At 38.0% G+C, this 22,211-nt stretch overlaps 1 protein-coding gene across 1 annotated transcript in view; it reads right to left on the minus strand.

Annotated features, from left to right (window-relative positions):
- Window positions 1–22,211, minus strand: part of arm (armadillo) — a 121,677-nt gene that overhangs the window by 3,817 nt on the left and 95,649 nt on the right. Inside the window, exon 6 of the mRNA XM_067785212.1 lies at window positions 15,873–15,966. Coding sequence (XP_067641313.1) covers window positions 15,873–15,966 — 94 coding nt within the window. The remainder of the gene's footprint in view (window positions 1–15,872; window positions 15,967–22,211) is intronic.

Genomic DNA, 22,211 nt, shown 5'->3' on the forward strand with positions numbered 1-22,211 from the left:
TCCGTTTATCGGAGTTAGCCTCGAAAAAATAGATATCGGCTTTCGAAGTTCGAAATTCTACATTTCTAAATTTTATTTTTTTTTGTTAACGCGTTCAGCAAATTAAAAAAGTACAGATAGCCGATATCATTTTTTGGAGGCTAACTTCGAAAAACGGAGATAGTACTATGTCTTCATAAGCCTCAATCTCTACAAAAAAGTTGGTTTGGTCCAATACCCAGCCGGCTGTTACACAGTGTAATGAATTACATAAACATTTTCGAAAAAATCTTGGAAAATAGAACAACTTTTCCAAAGTTCCGGGAAAATTTCAAAATTTTAGTTTCAAGTTTTTTGGAAATTATTTGAGAGCGCAGTAGACGTTTAAGTCGATCACTTTATCGGCCGCGGCGGTATAGGGGCCGCAGTATACCCCCGCCAGCGTTGACACCGGCGTATTTCCCCATAAGGATTTGATTATGTGTGTTTAAGGAATCGACACTTCGACATACGGCCAAAGGTGCTGCCAAAGCTTTTTTTTTAAATGAACAAAAATTAAAATAAAATGACTACTGCACTAGAGCTGATGATAACCAGGTACTACCGGGTATTAAGGACAAGGGTATTTTATTTTAAAAAGATAAACAAATATTAAGAAAAACTGCAGCAGATTTTGCGCGGTCAAAACTTAGTAGTTTAACAAATTGTAAGTAAAATTTTGACATAACTTTTGTATAATGGTGGTTCTTTTTTACATTGGGTGTTGGGTAATATTTAAATTAGTATTTAGTTGCATGACCCTTATTGTTTATAATTGCATCACAGGGACGTGGCATTGAGTTAATAAGTTTTTGGCATCTTTCAGTTGAAATCGACTCCCATGCGCCCTTTACAGCTCCCAATATTTGCGTATTCGGTGTTGGCTTGAAACGAATTTTGGGAAATACCTGTTATTATACACCTTCTGCAAATGCTCGAATCGCTTAATTGTCGAACAAACAACTTCAATATTCAGTACTGCAAAAGCCCGTTAGACTACTTTGAGAGTACTTCACAATAACACTTATACATCACAACCAATAGCGTGCTTAAATCAAAACTGATTCTTGATTATTCTGCTTGCGCTGCTTTTATACTCTCCGTTGCTTAAATTGCATATTTCTACTAAAGTCTAGACATTTCGTCTTCTAGAACTGCTGTATCCTGCTCGGTAATTGAGCTAATATAGGCGTGTGCATGTGTGAGCAACAACTTCGGCTGATGACTACATCTGTGTGTGAGTTATCTCTTCGTTGCCTTTTATATATGTGTGTAAATGATGATTGATGTGTTCATGTATATACGAGTGGCTGCTTCATGTTTTTTTTATTGTTGGGTGATCATTTATTTAGTATCAGCTTATTGATGCTAATATTCGTCACAATATAAAGTGTAAGTCATAATTTCCCTAAACCAATGAATGGTTCCCAGGCGTAGTCAAAAAAAGACAATAATACTAGAACCTCCATGCTTTACGGTTTTTGTTGAATACTTCGGATGGTATTCGGTATTAGACTCGTCCGACCATAACAAGTTGCGCCATTTGGCCGAAGGCCAATTCAAATGTTCTTTGGCAAATCGAAATTTATTTTGTACATGCGTTTTAGCCAACAACGGCTGTGGGCACCCAGGTTGTGCTCACGCAAACGCAGCCGAACAGTCTCAACGCTTGGAGACACTTTTAAGGCATATTTGATCTTAATAGCAGCCGCAAGTGGAAACTGCTTTGAGTATCTGACGACAGACTCAACTTCTCTTACCGACATTGCTGGCTTTCATTCACGTTTTTTGCTACTTGGTTGGTACTTGATGGCATTAAGGTACTGTTACGAATTTAGTGAAATTCCGCCTATTTGCAACCTTCTGCTAACGTTCGAATCGCTAAACTGTTGAATAAATTACTCCAATATTCAATAATGCAAAATGGTCTTTATTAAAGTATAATTACACTTATACTTCACAACTAATTGCGTGTTTAAATCAAACTGATTCCTGACTACTCAGCTTGTGCTGCTTTGCCCAAATGTCTAGACGTTTCTTCTGATAGAATTTTCTACTTGGTTACCAGCTATAAACTACAGATACACGTTTATAGCCTCTCGCATAGCCATATGCGCGTGTATATGTGAGTACTACTTTCACTGATGACTACATCTGTATGTGAGTTATCTCTTCGTTGTCTTGTATGTATGTGGGTAAATGATGATTAATGTGTTTATGTAGCTTGCTTAATGTTTCTGTTGTTGTGCCTTTATTTAATAACCTTAGAGATGTGAGACAATAAGTGTTGCTAATATTCGTCACAGTACCATTGTTGGTGAAGAAGCAATGATATTTTGCACTTTCACATAAGTTGTGCCATCAGCAATCCATCAACAATAAATTTTAGAAGAGGGCACACTGCTCAGGTGTGTAATTCGTTTTTCTCGATATTACTGAATGATAAGTAATACAAATTTGTATGCGACGACTTATACGTTCCCTCTCTGGCGTTTGCCATTAAAATAAACACAACCAACTCTGCTGTCAGTTTCTTCCTTGTCCGCGAAGTATGTGACGTATTGTATCTGCTTAAGCCACAATTGAGAATTTTTCATCCATTAATTCGTCAGCCTATCCATTCTTAAAGTCATCCTCACTGTATTTTTGCAATAACTTTCATTTAAATAAAGGTAAATTTTGAATACTTTGCATTCTGACCACGAGTAGTGTTTCCACTAAAAAAGAGGCGTAATCGGGCTATAAAGACGACTATTTTTAGGAAAGAAATATTTCTTATAAATATAATTTATCGTTATTTCAATAGCAAATAGAACCAGGGACGGAAAATAATAATAATTTTTTTTTTCGGAGTCGAAAAAGTCCGGGTCAAAAAATTGTCCTAGGTGAAAATGTTTGAGTTATTTTTTTCCATAAAAGTCAACATATAAAAGTAAAACCTGTATTTTTATTTTTTGAGTCCGATAGAACTAGTTAAACTCGGACTTTTAAAAATAAACGTCCGGAAATAAAATTAAATCCGGACTTTTATTTTTTAAAATAAAATAAAGTTTTTTTTATTTCGGATAAGCCGTTTCTTTGTTAGCAAGCCGGGCTTTTATTCTGGCCTTAAAAAATAAAAGTCCGGATTTAACTTTTTTTCCAGACTTTTATTTTTAAAAGTCCGAGTTTAACTAGTTCCATCGGACTCAGGTAATAAAAATCGGAAATAATTTTTATCTTGATCCAAATATATTAAAAGTCCAAAATTAATAGTTTTGCAAGAAATTATATTATAAAAGGAATAATAGTTTCCGTCCCTGAATAGAACTATTCTCAGCAAAATTTGGCACATTGGTTCACTTTTGAGTGGGAAATTACTTAGAAGTTGTATGCCAAATTTCATAACGATAACTTTTGTTAAATGAAAGTTATTGCAAAAATATATGTGAAGATAACTTTAAGAGCGAATAGGCTGACGGATGGATGGATTAGAAATGTTCAAATAACTTTTATTTCGGCCACCGCCGTAGAACTTAACTTCAAACACCTTCGAGTTAGCCGGTTAATTCCCAGGTGCAAGGGTGTTCGGAGACCCCCGGGTAGCCGGGGTATCTCAATACCTGGGTGAAATCATCAGCCCTTATCTGTACGATACAAATTTTCTGAAACAAAATGCGAGTACACATACATACGTTTTTTCGAATGTATAGTATTTATAAAATAACAAAAAAAACGGAAATATGCGAAAAATATCATGCGTGAGACAATACAAAACGTTCTATGCGTTCAGCACTAAGGGAAATTTTACAAATATCTAAAAAAAAATATATAAAAAAATTTATAAATAAAACAAATGCGCAAAATTCGAAGTATATGAAAACAAATTAAATTGAAAAAAAAAGCAGAAATAAAAATAAGTCTATATTAAGTATTAAATCTACAGCCAACTACTAAGCACTTAATTCGCTTACATACCAAAAGTTTAAACAAATATTTGTTTAAAACATAAAAAATAATTACAGAAAAAGTTTGTGACTCATAATTTATTATCAAAAATTACACAGCAAATCGTTTTTTAATCACCTATATAGCGAAAACTGTCATTGCTTGTATGCGCAAGAAGCGTTTATCATTCCTAAGAGATGGCTGTTAGTTCTGTTTTTGTTTTCGTATATCACTGCTTAATGTTAGCCTACAACAGTCATCGAAAACGCTAAGGTTGACTAGATTGCTTTTGTTATAATCAATGTGCGTATGTTTGCTTGTAATGTAACACTTTTTAATTTATATTACGATTAAAAACGCCCTCATTTTCCAAATTTAATGTTTCGAGTACATAATACGAATAACATATTTTATACAGAGCTGAGCGATTAGAATACGATTACAAAAATATTTCGATTATAGTGTAACGAATTTTGGGAAATTCCGCTTATTCCAAACCTTATGCTAACGCTCGAATCGCTAAAGTGTTGTATGAATCACTCCAATATTCAGTATTGCAATATGGTCTTTATTTAGACTACTTCAGAGTACTTCACAATAATACTTATATTTCACAACTAATTGCGTGCTAAAATCAAACAAATCAAGACTACTCAGCTTGCGTTGCTTCTATTCTCTCCGTCGCTTCATTTGCATATTTCTACTAAAGTATAGACGTTTCGCCTTCTGCTGTATCTCCTGCTTGGTAATTGAGCTACATATATGCGTGTGCATGTGTGAGAACCAACTTCGGCTGATGATTACATGCGTTTGTGAGTATCTCTTCGTTGCCTTGTATGTATGTGTGTAAATGATGATTGATTTGTTTACGTACATACGAATGGCTGCTTAGTATCAGCTTAGTGATGATAGTATCAGCAAGTGATGCTAACGTTCGTCACAATAGCAAACCAAACGAGCACTGCGCTTTGAATCTGACAACGCTAATTGAACCGTTATTTTCGATGATGGCACAAGTCCAGTTTTTTTTTTTAATTTTCTTTCAATCATTTTGGTAAGTGCGATAGCTCAAATCAGTACTAGAAAAAATTGTTTCTGATATTTTATAAAATTGAAATCGTATTGCAATCGATTAAGAGCAGAAAGACAGTACCCCAGCGGGTTAGGGGATCAGAATATACCCGCGGTTGGTATGCCTGTCGTAAGAGGCGACTAAAATACCAGATTCAAGGGGTTGTGTAGCGCAACCATTGGTTGCCAGCGCAATATATAGCTTCTCCAAACCCAATTGTCAACCTCACCTATCCGTGGCGAATCATTAACAGCTGAGACTCTGGCGACCCCGAACTCCTCATGGATCTAGGGGGTGGGGGTATGGCCAAGAAGGTCGCATGTGGTTACAACAAATCGTTTCCGAGATGGTCGGAAGTGCCCTTATTGCTACAACAACAAGAACAACAACAGCAGAAAGACAGATCTTGATATTTCCAAACGAATCTTCCCCGTAAAACTAAAGTTAGAAAATATACAAGTACCTGTGATTTTGTCACAGCTGCAAGTTCGTGGATTTAAATAACTGCAGCTTATTTCAGATCTGTGATTAAGATTAATGCTAAGCGATATTGTGAAATGCGATTTAGATTATATCTTATCTACTCGCTGATCAGCCACTGTTACCGATTAAAACCGCTACGACTGAGAAGTCACAGTAAATAATCACGTTGTTCCCCAAAAATTTTCGAGCAAGAGTCTAAATAACGGTAATTTGATAAAGCATTTTCGAAAAAAATGAGGTAAAATACTGGACAGTATCGTATTTATCGTTTGAGTTACAATGGTTTTCTTAAGATTACTCAAGAAGTTGTAATTAAAATTGCTCCAATAATAGTAACTTAAGTTCGTTATAACAAAAGTTCTAGCTTTCACTTCAACATTTCGATTATTTTCTTATGTAAATTTCACACAGAAACTTAATGAAATAATTAGCCAAGTTTTCTACATTAAAGCCCTTATTAAACTCAATCTTCCATACAATATTCAAATTCTTAATTATCTCATAGCTGCTTTATTGAATGTCTAATGGAGTAAAAAATTGAGTCGGTTTTGCGTGGTGCTTCGGATTCTATTGTCAATATATTCAATAAATTACGAAAAAAGAGAAAAAATATAAAAATGCAGATTATTATTTTTGCAGCATTTGCAGAGAAAGATAATATGAAAATAAGTGTAAGGCGCGATAACCTCCGAAGAGATCTAAGGCAGAGCTTTTCTTCCAATTTGCGTCGTGCTCCTCTTGATTTTCCCGAACGGCATCTGCAAGGCAGATGAGTTTTCACTGAGAGCTTTTCAATGCAGAAATACACCCGGAGCGCTTGCCAAACACTGCCGAGGGCGCCCCCGCTTAGAAAAATTGTTCTTCTAAGATAATATGGCTTCTTAAAAAAACACATATTTCGTTAGATGCAACTACTATGAAGAGTTCCGCATTTATTTTAATTTGATTGTCTTTAAAGTTAAAGAGGAAATGTTCGCTATTTATTATATCAATCACCCCTATTACGGTTGTCAACGTCAACCACCACCGTCGTATCGTCATCGACATCACGTCGTATCAACATCAATGTCACGTCAATGCATAATTGGTATTTACTAAGACAATGCATTGATGTTGACGTGATATCGATAAAACTAATCCCTATATTTTTGACAGTTGTTTATTTACAATTTGTATTGAGTTTATTTTTTCTTTAGTGACAAATTTGTGGATCTAAATAATTGCTGAAATCTATTAGGATTATTAAAATCGAGGTCAATACGTGTCTTTTGATACCTCTCCTAGTTTTTGGGCGTGTTTTAGCAATCGACCGCTGCCCTAGAACATTACCACAATTCTATTAAACTAACTGTTGCCTGGTTATTTTGACTATTTTCTGAAATATCGCGGGTTTGAATCGAGTTCAAGGCCTAACAATAATTATTTTATCATTATTATTATTATTTTTTTTTTTTATTATGATAAACTTTTTCTTAATTGAAAAAATTATTAAATTAGAATAGAAGAAAGAAACAATTTAGACAACTGCCAAAGCTCGTTGTGTAGATCCATTTCGGGAACTGCTAAATTCCTTCATCGGCAATGTTTAGGCGCCGCTGCTATAACCATTCAGTCATCACAGCTGTTTTTTGTTTGTCTTCATTATTCCTACTTCTATTCTGGTTCTTGCCAATTAATATTCACAGCACTGCGGCATCTGTTGCAGAATGGATGTGAAAATTGGACTTGTTTGATGGCAATGATGCCATAGTGTCATATTTTATTGCCACTTTTTCCCCGTGCTCTGGGATGTATTAACAATTTTTGCTGTTATATCGGCTTACTGATTTGTAAGAACGCGGGTTTGAATCGAGCTCAAGCTCTTCTATTCTAATTTAATAATTTATTCAATTAAGAAAAAATGTATCATAACAATAATAATGATAAAATAATTATTGTTAGGCCTTGAGCTCGATTCAAACCCGCGATCTTACAAATCAGTAGGCCGATATAAGAACAAAAATTATTTTCTAAAATTTAATAAAAAATTAATAAATAACGAGCATAAAAAAGGTTATTTTTTGAATTTTTAATAGCTGAATTCTGTATTGCCGCGCATGTCGTCACCAAAAACCGTGTTGACAAATTTTGTGTCGCGTCACGTCAACACAACTTCAACATTGTTAGCCAATACCAAAAAAGCATCAACACCCGTCAATAGTTATCGACTTTAACAATGCCGATACCAATTCATGAGCGTAGACACTAATATTGACAACCATAATAGGGGTGAATGATTTATAAAAATGGTAATATTTTTTTTTTTGGCTGCTGATAGATGTTCGTTAATGAAGCAGGTGACCCTGTGTGAAAAGAAAAATTAACTATTCTATTAAACAAAATTGTGATTCCATTAAGCTTGGGTGTGAAATTGGTATTGGATAACCCGATTACGATTTGAGAAAAACTTTAAAAAGAGTTATCGCCCAGCTCTGATTTTCTTATAGCATACTAAATTTTTTCGTGTCTTTGACTAAAAATTCGAATTTGTAACATACATTTTTTTACGTAAATATTTTTTTAAAATTTATCGCTCAGAAAATTTATTTTTAATGATGATATATGTTAGGCTGGCTTAACTGTATTTTTTTAATTATTCCATAAAGTGTTACATTATTGTCGAGCAAAACGACGGAGCGAGTAGATAACAGCGTGGTTATTTAGTGAGCAAGTTAGAGAGAATGGGAGAGAAAGAAAGAGAGAATATTTTGTTACTTTAATTTTGCGTTATGAATTATCAATTTTTTGTTTGTTTGTAAAGCCACTACACATATAACAAATTTATCTAGGGATTCAAGGTTAATGGATTGGATGCTGGTTCTTTGATATGCTAGAATTGTGAGCAATCCTTAATTTGTACATATTTGTGATGTGCGGCTCCGTATATTTAAAGAACCGGGTTTAACGTAGCGTTACAATGGCACGATCCCCACTGTAACTGGTAAGCGCACCGTGATATCACTGCCGCTGTTTGTTTAGGCCAGTGGTGCCCTCGAGAGCTTCGGAAAACTATTCTGCATTCACAGAGCGACATATGTAGATCCAGTAAAGTGAGCAGTTAATCAGTTTTAGCTGGTACTTCACAAGCAGTAAACGTTTCATGCGTGAGTTTTAAGTTAAAAAATTCTTTACATAAAAACATACTAATACAAAAAAGTTGCGTTTTGTATTCGAAGCTCTGCCAGCGTTGTACACCGCTGGACTAGACGATGCTACTACGACCGTCGTCCAGCCGCTATCAAACCTTTCTTGTCGACCACCGCTCAGCACGCCGCAGGAATAATCCAGGAGATCGTCAGACTTCGTCCGTCGAATTCTGCTAAGCCAGACCACCTCACTCTCTCCTTCCCAAGTCCCTTGTTTAGATGCTGCCATGTTTATAAGCTGATTAAATATTGTCTTTAAATATGTGCCTCCTGCCATCTTTTAACTAGAGCTTTTCGAAAGATATACTTTCTGGCCAAAACGAGTTCGTTCCTGCACATATCAAGCAAGTGCGGCCGATTAAACTTTTTGAGCTAGGTCTCTGACCTTTAATCTTACGCTATACGCGTCATCGGTAAAGAAGTGTTTTTTTTTTGCGGGAGGGCTGAAAATGCCTAATGCACCATAATTGCTGCCGTCGCAGCAATCGCGTGTCCGTAGACTGAAAAACAGCCCCAGTTTTGGACCTCTTATGATAATGTTATCTTCCATGTCTCTGCTTTATATAGCAGACCGATCTGATAAGAGACAGTGCATTGACTTTGCTAATAATCGTATCGTGTCAGGAAGAACCATCAGTTGGTCATAATTGCCGTAGTATCGCCTCATCGATTTTACCGTTGCTTAACAAGTCACGCCGGCTATCCGATTTTCGCAATAACTGACGCCAATTGGAAATACCAAGGTAGTAAACTCTTCATTCATCTTGTTCTCTAAACTTAATGGAGGTCTTGTACTTTCTCTGCTGCAAATCAGGGTGCCGATTTTTCTGAGTCCGAGCGTCTTCTTTGATTGTCATAACATAGCCAAGCCAACGTGCCCTTTGGGATTTTATCCGTTGCTCTATGGTTCGTTTTCGAGAAAGCTCATAATCAAGCCCTTTTCGATACGCACCATGCCTGATTTCATACATCAAGACAGGTATGATGAGAAACTTGTAGAGCGTAGTTTTTGTTCGTCGATTCAAGAATTTACTCATCAATTGCCACCTCAATCCAAAGAAGCATTTGTTAACATGAGTTATGTATTATCCTTTTGCTTATAACGCTGACATTGTTTTTGGCTTAAATGCTGATTTCCAGATAGACAAAGTCCTTGACAGTCTCCAATTTATATCCGCCAAAATTGAAGCTTCCATCCACTGAGCAATGTTCTCCTGCCTAGCGTGGCTGGACATTTTTCTCATCGCACCAGTCCTTTTTACGGGATTCTCGATATCACGTGCTCGTCGCGTGTTTGGCAAGGCAGAATAGTTACCAGCTTTTGGACGGCATACTTTTTTGCAAGGATCGTCGATAACGGAGCACTTATTCATACAACTAACGCGCCTAATTAAAAAAGCAATAGTCTGGCACGATGTACCTAGTTTTTTTTTTTCGTTTCTTCTGGAACAGTTTTTGGGTTCTTCTGAAACCATTTGTGGAATTTTCCCTTTTCGTGGGCACACTTTTCCTTGATATAAGATTTGCAGCAGTCTGTTCAAATACGTACCCGGTTCTTCATATCCGGTTTTTCAGTTCTGTGCATCATCAGTATGGGAAGTAAGCATATGTACATTATATGGTAAAGAATGGCATGAGCAATTGGCTAATGAATGATATCTATGTAAATGGTTTTTCTAGCCCTACGATATGATTAATGGAAATGAACAATGTTTAAAATATATTATTTTAAGCAACTCAAAATGGGTAATCGGTAAATGAAACGAAAAAAAAGAAATGCACAGCATTACAAATTGATGTATTGAATTCGTAACGGTGCTTTTATTCATTTTGGATTTTTTTAAGGAGTTAGGAATATTCGCATTGCTTAGGACATGGTTAGTTTGCATGAACGGATCAATCTTTTTTATTTTCTCTTCTGTCATCTGCCATCTGAACGATTTAGCAAAGCGTAGTGAAATACTTTATAGAAGTTTTTTCTTTACAAAAAAAGTTAACGCATATCTTGGTCACATCCGTCACAGTTCGGCAACTGCTGATCAGAAACGTATCCATATAAGTATGCTCGTGGAGCGATGGGAAAACAAAGGCGATGCTGCCACACACATAATCTAACGATAACTTTAAATGGCAAGTAATAAAAATTAATGCGACAAACGAGCAACGGTCATTTTGGCTCGGTAGCATGTGAAGTGAGCGCGAATTAATCACGTAGTCACTACGACACTAAATCGGTATTGGCTAAACTTGTTGAGACGACGACGACAATTTATCGATAAAACGAAAGGAAAATACACCATCTCTGCCATTTCTGGATCAGCTGTTCGATTTTTTTACTATTTCTGTATCTTTTTTCGCGATTTGAGATTTGTTTAAATATTTCATTTCAAGATTTTACAAAAATATTTTATTATGACAGTAGAGCGAGCTCTAGTGACGAAACTAATAAAGAAGAGCTTAGGCTCAATAGAAAAAAAATCAGAAATTGTTGCGCACTCGTTATTTTGATTTTGAATATCTACAAAAACAATGCATATTACATGTTTGTATATTTAATTAATTAAAAAGGAAATGTTTTACTTACAAATTTTCCTTCTGTCGTCAGTAAAAACAGCGTCGACAAAAATGGCGTCGTGTGAGGGCGACGACGACAGCTAATTTGCTTAGCCAATACCAAATATGTCTCGATAGTTGTTAATAGTTATCGAAAAAGACGATGGCAATACCGTATTTTACACGTCGTCGTTCAATGACGACGACGACAATGACAATAAGGGTGAATATTTCACTAGCTGACGACCTCTGGTATAGAGATAGCGAAGCACCAAAAACTCTATGAAGTGTGAATTTTGGTTTGGCCATACTGTATTAAAATGAAATGGCTGTAAAATTACGTTAAAGTTGACGTAGCCCCTTCAAAAAACGCGAGTACTCCATAAATAGTGTAAGGAATACTCCTTTAGGAGTATAGGAGTGTTCCAAAACTAATCTGTATTCATACAAAAATGTGCTCCAATTAACATTGCGATGTCCTAGGAGAGGAGTACGTGATCCCACTCTCGCTTTGTTTGTGAGTATTCCATAGAGTACATACGTGAGAGTACTTTCCAAAGTACTTTCACTGTAGTACTCCATGGAGCACCCACAGAGGATCATATGCCAAAGAACTAAAGAGGAATTGTGTCGGAAAGAATTATCGAAGTGAATTTAATTTAAAATGAAAGTAAATGAAGAGGGGCAATACAACTTTTATATTTTATACTACGAATATTCTTAAGTTATTTAGCATTTGCGTGAATAAAGAAACTAATATTTCTCTATACTATAGTATGTATACATACCACCAGTGCGCGGTTGCATTTTATCAGAGTTGCCATAGTAAAATTTTATTATCAGTTATTTGTATGCAATAATTTACTTTTGCAACTCTGTTCGATCGTCATCGTGTCGTGATCACGGTCGTTAAAAAACGAGCAATGATCGACTGATGGTGGTCTGCAAACGCATTGCAAAGGAGTATTGTTAGAGTACTCCAACATGAAGAAGATGGAACACGTAATCCAACAATTTTTGCAGGAACGTTTACGAATGTTATCTGTTTGACGCCGAAAATAAATTAAATTATATAGTTAAGTTAGTTTTGCGTATAACGAAGTGATGCGGTATCGTTTCGCACGTTGAGCATTCTTCGTAAAATTTAAAGACTAAAAAGTATTTCACTCCACTTTAAAACTTTGGGATACCTCTTAATATATGTACATATGTATATGCGATCTGTACAGTTAAGGTACTTAATGTTAGAAAAATTCGACGAAAGAACTTCAAAGGAACACGTATTGCTGCGACTAAAAATATCAGCAAAAATTATTTGTACATTTTATCAGTAATTTTATTTTTTATTTTTCGTTGAAAGTTTTCAAAAGTGAAGTTCGAAAACCTTTCGAGAAGTTTAGGAAAGTTCTCATGAATAGTTGTACAGAGAAAAGCTAAGGCGAATTTTGAGGAGCTTCAAACTTGTACTTTATTGGACTTAAAAAGTTTCCGAAATTTCAAAATATATATTAGCCGTGTTTTTTTACACGTATGTATATACGTCTACGTTTACGCGTAAAAAAAACGCTTATCCTCACTTAGATAATGCTTAGGAGACCCATCTAGCGGCAACCAGCTACAGAACATGTTGTACCGAAAAGCGAAGACACAAACCTCTGTTGTAAGGCTGTGTATAACCTATAGTTGAATCGGTTGCTGTGAATAGTGCACACACCATTTGTAGAGGTAACACATAGAATTAGTGTAGAGGTGAAAAATAGACAAATATTTCACTTACATCCGAGTATAATGCGTATTGAAATTTAGTAGTACTAATTTTCTGCGCAGCAATTTCAGAAGAGTATATACAGTTTAACGCTTAGCAGTCCGTATAAAGTTTAAGCGCAAAAGGATATAGATGAAAAAAAAACAAAGCTATTATATAAAGGGTTATATTAATATATAGGGTTATATTCGATATACGGCACAATAAATTTTACTTTCTGGGAATTGCCTAAAATACTTATTGATTTATTTTTGGAAATTGAGCCATAAGTAGACATAGCCTGTACAGTGCACTTTACGGCAAAATCGATGGTTTGTAAAGATAGAGTTAAAGGCAAAAAATATTGTAACGATTTTAGTGAAATTCCGCTTATTTGAAAACTTCTGCTAACGTTCGAATCGCTAAACTGTTGAATAAATCACTCCAATATTCTGTATTGCAAAATGGTCTTTATTAGACTACCTTCGGAGTAGTACAAACTTCGCAACTGATAGCGTGTTTAAATCAAACTGATTAGTTATTACTCAGCTTGCGCTGCTTTTATACTCTCTATTGCCTCGTCCGCATATTTCTCCAAAGGTTTAGACGTTTCACCTTCTAGAACCTTTGCATCGCCTGCTTGGTAATTTAGTTATATGCGTGTATGTGTGAGTAAGAACTTCGGCTGATGACTACATCTGTGTTTGTGAAATATCTCTGCGTTGCCTTATACATTAGTGTTGCAAGCTTTAATGTGGACATGTATATAATAGTGGCTGCTTCATGTTTTTGTTGCAATTAAGTTCCAGGAATTTGTCAATAAAAAAAGCAAGAAAATGAAGTTTTAGGAAAAAATTTACCAGCGTCCTTTACAATAGTTTCTCTCTAGACAGCTTAAACTGGCTTAGTGTAGAACAGAACATCACTTACTACACATTGAAGTTTATACACAACATAAAGTTGGGAAACTTGCCGAATTACCTAAGTGAACGTGTCAGATTAAACAGAGAGGTCCATAGCTATCAAACAAGACACAATAACAACTTTTACTTGCCGGTAGTGAGATCTGAATTCGATAAAAAAAGTATATACTACGAAGGAATTAGAGAATATAATGATCTGCCAATTGATATTAAAAACTGTAATAATACCAAAAAATTCAGAAAGTTATTATACAGCTACTGTAAAGCGCTACCTGTAAAGTAGTTAAATTTATTTAGTAAATATTTTATAGATTATTATATAGTTGAAGTCAAAGAAATTCAATGAATTGAAACAAATATGTAAACATTAAAAATACTTTGTACCTTATTAAATTATATAGATCTTCAAGATCGTAAATAAATAAATAAATTAAATTAAATTAAATAACACTACACGACTATTCAACGTTTCTCTCATGATTGGGAGCACCCTTGGTAGTCGTCCGAAGTTAGCCCGTTAAGCACCACGGTTACAGCTTCTCAAACCTCCTGTATGTCGCCATGATGAGTTCCCTTGAGGTGCGTCTTCATCTTGAGGAATAGTAAAGTCACGGGGAGAAATATCGAGGCTATAGGGTGGATGAGACAACATTGGGATGCCTTTTTTGCCAAAGATCGCACTTTTAGAAAGATGACGAATGAAAAGGTGTTGCCAATTTTAAATTATAAGAAAATTCCCTCAACTTAATTGCCACACCTCGTATCTGAACTGCCTTCTCTTCTTCCCATGGCGTATTGTCTTCAAATAAATTAGGTGGATGCAGGAGTCCACCAATGTGAATTGTCATGAATCGTAATGAAAATTCGACATGGTTTAAAATTCAATTGCAAATTCTTAACAAATTTTGAAGGCGTCTGGATGTGCAAGAGCATAAATATCGACCTGCTAACTTTGTGAGAACGTATTCACGAAAACTTGATTTCAACAAGAGCTTTTTAACTGTACAGTTGACATACATAAATACATATGCGTTGACAATGTGGAAAAAAATATATATATTAGGGTGGGTCAAATTGTATGGGGAAAAAACTTCAGGTGCACATCCAGTTTCTGAATCTATGGGTCATATTGAGTAATATTGTCCATGGAACCATAGGTCTGAAATGAATTTCGAGCCTCTCTAATTTTGTTAAGAAAATTTTATATCCCAATCCGAAACCGAATTTGACATTTACTTTCATGTATTTTATTTGTGAGAGCCGCTATTCGGATTGGGATATAAAACTTTCTTAACAAAATTAGGGAGGCTCGAAATTCATTTCAGACCTATGGTCCCATGGACAATATTACTCAGTATGACCCATAGATTCAGAAACTGAATGTGCCTTTTCAACAATAAATTTGACTAATATATGTATATACATATTTAGCATGTGGTGCTGCAAAGTTTTGGTTATTATTGTGCTTTCTTCGCAATTACTAGATGGTGCATAATGTCTGAGGGGTTTCTGTATCAAACTTGAGGGGGGTTTTCAGACAACACAGAAAAAAGTTAAAGCAAATGTAAATACTGTTATTACTTATAATTTTTCAAACATTTAAACAAACCGGGGGCAACCATAAGGGGGAAGCTTAAAACGGCGGTGATGGGTTATGTATTGTGATTAGAAGAAGAATTACAATAAACGTATATATAAAAAATTAAATTATTAGTTTACTTAAACTACACTTTAATTATCGTAGATTTTCAAAATTGTTGTTATTGAGTTTTGCGTTTTCTTTTTTTTTTTTTTTTTAATCTCGCGTTTGTTTAATTTACGAACGCGCCATGCTCTATCGTAACAATTTTACAAATTTATGTAAATAGTTATTTGTTAATAAACTATCATTGATATGAAGTTAACTTTGTTTTGTTTTTGTTTTGAACTGACTGATCATCAAGGAACTGGAAACTGATCATACATACCTTGTTGGAATGCTCGACCTCCATGAGAGCTTTGTACACTGGGCGGACCTTGCCCATATAAACCCTCATATGCTTGTTCGGGTCCAAGCATATCCTGTGTGTACGATTGTGAAAATTGCAGAAAGTTGTTAGGATATAAACGATTTCCAAGGGAAGTGCATTTTGGATAGGTTGTGGTGGGGTGGTGATTGGTGGGAGCAACGATATTTTTTTATTTTTGAAGCAATTGTCGTGATTTCGTGATGTAAATAGTTTTTCAACGTTTAGCAAAATTTTCGGTGTTTTATTTTTTGTTTTTAGTCAACATAAGTTCAACGGTGTTGTAATTAAAAAAAAAGTGTATGGTTTTTTTGTGATTGTTGCGTTACAAACGAAGTACATAAAATGCAAAGAAAAAAGAAACAAAATAAAAAAGTTTATATTAATAAATAATAATAATAAAAAAAATACATTGTTAAAACAAATACGTGTATTCAATTAAATAATCTAAATTAAATTATGATTGCAAAGCCAACATATACGTATGTAACTATGTTATGTTAATTTGCTATTAATGTTATGCATGTATGTATATGGGTATGCATATGACTTCTGCATCAGAGCGATGCACAAGGAAAAAATATCCATCGCATGCAACAAGCGCATCATAGAAAGTCGATGTGATACTAAAGATTTCTCTATCAATCCTATCCTAGTGCCTTTTAATAGGAGAAGAAAAGTATGCAAGCCAGAATCATCACTGGGTGGCACCTGCATCCGATTTTCAATAAAACAAAATACCTCGCGGTTATACTGGACAGAACTCTTACACTCATCGACATGCTACCTTAAACAAAACAACAAGAGCTTCTTCGCCTGCACTCGAATTTAAATAGCAAAATGTGGAGGCTATCTCCCAGAATGGTATACTGAACATTTAATACTGTTGTGAAACCAATAGTCACCTATGCTTCCTCCAGAAGTCCTTGCAATAGAATTTTGTGGTTAGAGAACGTCTACAAAGAGGCTCATTCTCGAGGAGTATGTCATACAGCCAGTTAGCCTTACGTGCCTTGCAGTATTACACAATTACTTCCAAGCTAGTGCATGAATGCGTTGGAGTTCTATATGATTAAGCACTGGATTCACCGGGAAATTCCCGGCTTAAAGTCCGACGCCTGTTTATGGAGTTCACCAAGGACCTGCCTGTGTTTTTTCACTTCATACGGCTGGGTTCTCAGGTGCCGTATTTCCTCAAAATGCTTACGGAAATGACTCCTTAAGCCCCTAGGCGGTGCTGGTTCATCAATCAGATGTCTGTTGGGATGCCCAGGCTTCTGGGTATTCAACAGGAACTGTTTGGTCAGCATCTCATTTCTCTCCCTGATGGGGAGTATTCTCGCCTCATTGTGCAGATGGTGTTCTGGGGACATAAGAAGACAGCCCGTGGCGATTCTGAGAGCAGTATTTTGGCAGGCCTGTAGTTTCTTCCAGTGGGTGATTTTTAGGCTTGGCGACCATATGGGTGACGCGTAGCACGTAATCGGCTGGCTAATTGCTTTGTATGTAGTCATAAGCGTTTCTTTATCTTTTCCCCAAGTACTGCCAGCGAGGGATTTGAGGATTTTGTTACGGCTCTGAATTCTCGGAACAATTGCGGCTGCGTGCTCACCAAAATTTAGACCCTGATCAAACGTCACACCCAAGATTTTGGGGTGAAGGACAGTCGGTAACGTAGTGCCATCGACGTGGATGTTCAAAATGGTCGACATTTGGGGCGTCCATGTTGTAAATAAGGTCGCGGAAGATTTAGTCGGTGATAATGCCAGGTTTCGCGAGGCGAAAAAACTGGAGAGATCAGGGAGGTAGCCGTTTATTTTATTGCATAGCGCATCGATCTTTGGGCCTGGGCCTGTGGCCATTATTGTGCAGTCATCGGCGTAGGAAACGATTGTGACTCCTTCCGGTGGTGAAGGTAGCTTAGATATGTAGAAATTAAACAAAGTGGGGATAGGACACCACCCTGTGGCACCCCTTGTTTAATTCTCCTTGGTTTTGATGCTTCGTTTCTAAATTGCACCGATGCCTGCCGACCACCCAGATAATTTGCGGTCCACCTTTTAAGACATGGGGGAAGGGTGGACCCTTCCAGGTCCTGCAGTAACGAGCCATGGTTGACCGTATCGAAAGCTTTTGATAGGTCTAGCGCTACGAGTACTGTTCTATGGTGGGGGTATTGATTTAAACCGCAATTTATCTGGGTGCTAATGGCATTTAGCGCGGTGGTAGTGCTATGCAGTTTTCTGAAACTTGGAAATAAGGGAGCAAAATGGCTTCAAGCGTCTTTGCTACTGGCGATAGGAGAGATATCGGACGATACGACTCACCTATGTTAGCTGGTTTCCCAGGCTTTAGTAGCGGGACCACCTTGGCCATTTTCCATTTCTCAGGTATGACAAAGGTGGAAAGAGACAGATTGAAGACATGCGCTAAATATTTGAAACCCTCTTTCCCTAGGCTTTTAAGCATCGGCATGGCTATGCCGTCTGGGCCCACTGCTTTGGATGGTTTAGCACTACCAATGGCGTCCTCAACCTCTTTAGCGGTGATGGTGATTGGTGACGCGCTGAATTTGTGTTTATGTGCGTGTCTATTGGCTCTCCGTATATCTTTGTCGACCGTAGGATGCATTATATATTGCCGGCAGAAAGCGCTCGCGCATTTTTTCGCGTCCGACAGCACTTTGTCGCCAAAGGCGATGGAAACTTTGTCTTTGTGCTTAGTCGGATTCGATAGGGACTTTACGGTGGACCAAAGTTTACCCACACCGGTAGAGAGGTTACAACCTCTTAGGTGCTCCTCCCATTTCGCCCGCTTGTGTTCATCCACAAGCAATCTGATGCGTTGGTTTATATCCCTTATTTGGGGGTCGCCTGGATCAAGCTGTCTTATAAGGTCACGTTCTCTCGCTAAGTTTGCGGCCTCCGCCGGGAAGTGGGGCCGGATTTCGGGAATTCTCCCGGCGGGAATGAAATGTGCCGAGGCGGATTTAATGACCTTACGGAAGGCGCGCTCCCCTTGGCGGGCATCAGTCGGGATAGGGAGAGCAGCAAAGCGGCTGTCTGTAAAGGATTTATATTCTTCCCAATTTCCCTTTTTGAAGTTTATGAAAGTGCGTTTTTCAGTGACGATGAAGTCGGCGGTACGCTCAAGCGAAATAAGTATGGGCAGGTGGTCGGATGCCAATGTTACCATCGGCTGCCAGTTGACGCAGTTTACGAGTTCTGCGCTCACGATTGAGATATCTGGTGAGCTGTGACAGCTTCTTACCATACGTGTGGGGGCGTCTCCGTTTATTGTGCAGAACGTCGTTTCTTCTATTTGATCCGCCAACATCTCACCCCTACTGTCCGCCCGCAAGTTTGAATGCCATAGATCATGATGGGCATTGAAATCACCTAAGATAATGCGATTGTTGCCAGTGAGTAAGGCCCTGATATTAGGGCGGTATCCACTGGGGCAACAGGTGGCAGGAGGGATTTAGATGTTGATGATTTCTAGGTTTGCATCGCCAGACCGGACAGATAGGCCTTGACGTTCTAAGACATTGTCCCTGCGGTCGCTGCCAGGATCAAATATATAATATTGCACAGAGTGGTGTATGATAAACGCGAGACCGCCTCCATTTCCGCTCTCGCGGTCTTTCCTGTGGACGTTATACCCAGAGCAGGTCTGCAATGCAGATCTTGCTGTGAGTTTAGTCTCTTGAATCGCAGCAATGCGGATGTTGTGCCGCTTCATGAAATCGACTATCTCCGTAATCTTCCCAGTTAGTCCATTACAGTTTAACTGAAGGATTCTGAAGTGCATAAGGGGAGACGTCGCCACTCTGGTTACGCCTGGGTTGTGGAAGGCCAGGACGCAATTGCTGTTGTGGCCCTGGGACTGGGCGTCCTTGGGCAAGCATTGGGGTACCCGGATGATTTGGGTTTGCGACCCGGCAACATGGCGCGATGAAACCCGTCGGGGGGTTGCCGTCGCGGAGACCAGAACATCTGGGAAAGTGGCACCACCCAAGGCAGGAGCTGCATTGGGCGGATGTCGCAAACCTATATATTCTGTGCTGACAGACGGTGCAAACGGAGGTAGGGACTAAGAGTCTGTTTCCCTGACCTGCACGATTGCTGCCGGAAAAGAGGGGGGAGAAGACGGGGGCAGGGGCTGATGCTCAGCATTGCTACCAACTCTACTACGAAGGTAGTAGTTATGAGTGGTATCAGCTGTTTGAGTTGTTGGCGCCGTGGGGCGCGAGCAGAAGCGGGTACTTGTTGTGGCTTGCTGAGCAGCGGGGCTGCTGGAAGGTAGTGGGGGGGGGGGGGCGCTAAGGCGTAGACTACGGGACGCCCTTGAGTGTGAACAGCAAGGAGCCACAAAAGATTTATAAAAGTTACGTGGACGTCGGGTTTTGGGATCAAGCCCAGAGCAACCTGTCCGATGCAACGATCCCTTGCACGAGACACACTGAACAGAGTATGACCGTCCTAAAAAGATTCTTTTCCGGCAGATGCAGCAAAACCATTTCTCAGGACCGGGGTCAGGAGACGGACTCGGATTGGATTCGATGCCTTCCCGGAGTAAGAGAATATGGAGCAGTCCTGCTGCAAGGAGCTGCTGGGAGGATGACAATTTGTGGCAGGGACGAAACAAATTAGATGGGGTCACACTGAAATGACAGTCCTTGGTCGGGAAAAATCCCGAGTCGCTCCGGTACATAAAACCGACTGCCTTGGGAAGCGGTTGTTAGTCGCAGTGCATTGTGTCCTTATAATAATCATATATATTACTTCTAATTGCTGTTTTTATGTGCAGGTCCCTTTTTCGCTCTTATTTGGAATCCAAATCTATAAATACAGTTTTGGTTGTAAAGATGGAGATTCTATTAGCGAGCTTTGGGCAATTTTGGTCGTAGTGCTTTTGTTTAGCTATATTTTATTAAAATAATTTGTTAAAAATAAACGATTGTGAGCACACAAAGAAATCTATCTGGCACTATTGTGAATATTTGTACTGCATTACCGACCTCTGCTATTTTAATTGATTGACGACAGTTGCTATTATACGCTAGATAGCAGCGCAAGCTGTAAGTTAATAGAACAGCTGATTTCTGTTGATATTTGATAAGATTTTTATATTTGTTGCGCCAGATGGGTACGGGTCAGGCTCGTAATAATATGTTATGGGTCAGGATTTGCTAAACAAATTATGGTTTTGGGCTAGTAGGCAGCCGTTCGAAGCTGGTATTAATTATAGGTAGGAAAAAGTAAAGGTGACCCTCCGGAAGTATCTTGTCCAGGCGTCTTCCTTAATGTTGGGAAAACTATTATTGTTATTATTTTTATTATAACACACCATAAAAATAGCAAACGCTGCATATTTTAAGGCAGCCTATTATAAGGCAGCCTATTATTTATTTTTCTACGAGTTGTTTAGAAATGGCCACCACTGAAGTTTGGTCCCCCCATAAACAACACAAAAAGAAGTCTGGTGACGCGGCACACGTATTCTAATGCATTTCGAAGCTCTTAATTCGAATCCGCGATAAGATTCGGACTAACAGGTTTTGGTTTGATCATAACCTTAAAAAAGAAAAACAATTTGTTCAAAATTAAGTTAGGACCAAACCACGCATCATTATGCGGATTAGGACTCAGCGCAACAAAATTCATGCTTTAGACTTTTGCCAACTTCGTCTGAAAAGAGCCCGGTGAAGTTTTCCGAAAAAAAGCTCTAACTGTCAGCATCGCATGCAAAGGATCTAACCAAAAAATTTAAAGACTCCCACGGATTTTTTATTCATTATAATGTTGGACGGAAAAAAACTCGCAAGGAATTTTTGTTTAGAATCGGGCTGATTATTTTTTTATAATTGTACTGATAACCGGTTATCTGATCTATATCCGTCTACATCGACAAAACTCCCCCAGCGGTTTAGAGAGTTAGAATATACGCGCGGTAGGTATGTCTGTCGTAAGAGGCGAGTAAAATATTAAATAGATTCAAGGGGTTGCCAGCGCAATATATAGCTTCTCCAACCCAGGTTGACAACCTCACCTATCCATGGCGAATCCTGTTTCATTAACAGCCGAGGCTCTGGCGACCCCGAACTTCTCATGGATCTCGGGGGTGGGAGGGCGGTGTGGCCTAGGTTTCATGTGGTCATACCAAATCGTTCCCGGAACGTACCGGATCTGCATCTGGCAAAGGACCATAAACATCGATAACACTCCCCAAGGCCTTCGGGGAGTGTCCTTATCGCTACAACAAAAACAACCACTCCCCAAAATCTTGCAACAGCAACAA

The sequence above is a fragment of the Eurosta solidaginis genome, chromosome 4 (genome assembly GCF_040869045.1).
Source record: "Eurosta solidaginis isolate ZX-2024a chromosome 4, ASM4086904v1, whole genome shotgun sequence".
Lineage (NCBI taxonomy): Eukaryota > Metazoa > Arthropoda > Insecta > Diptera > Tephritidae > Eurosta > Eurosta solidaginis.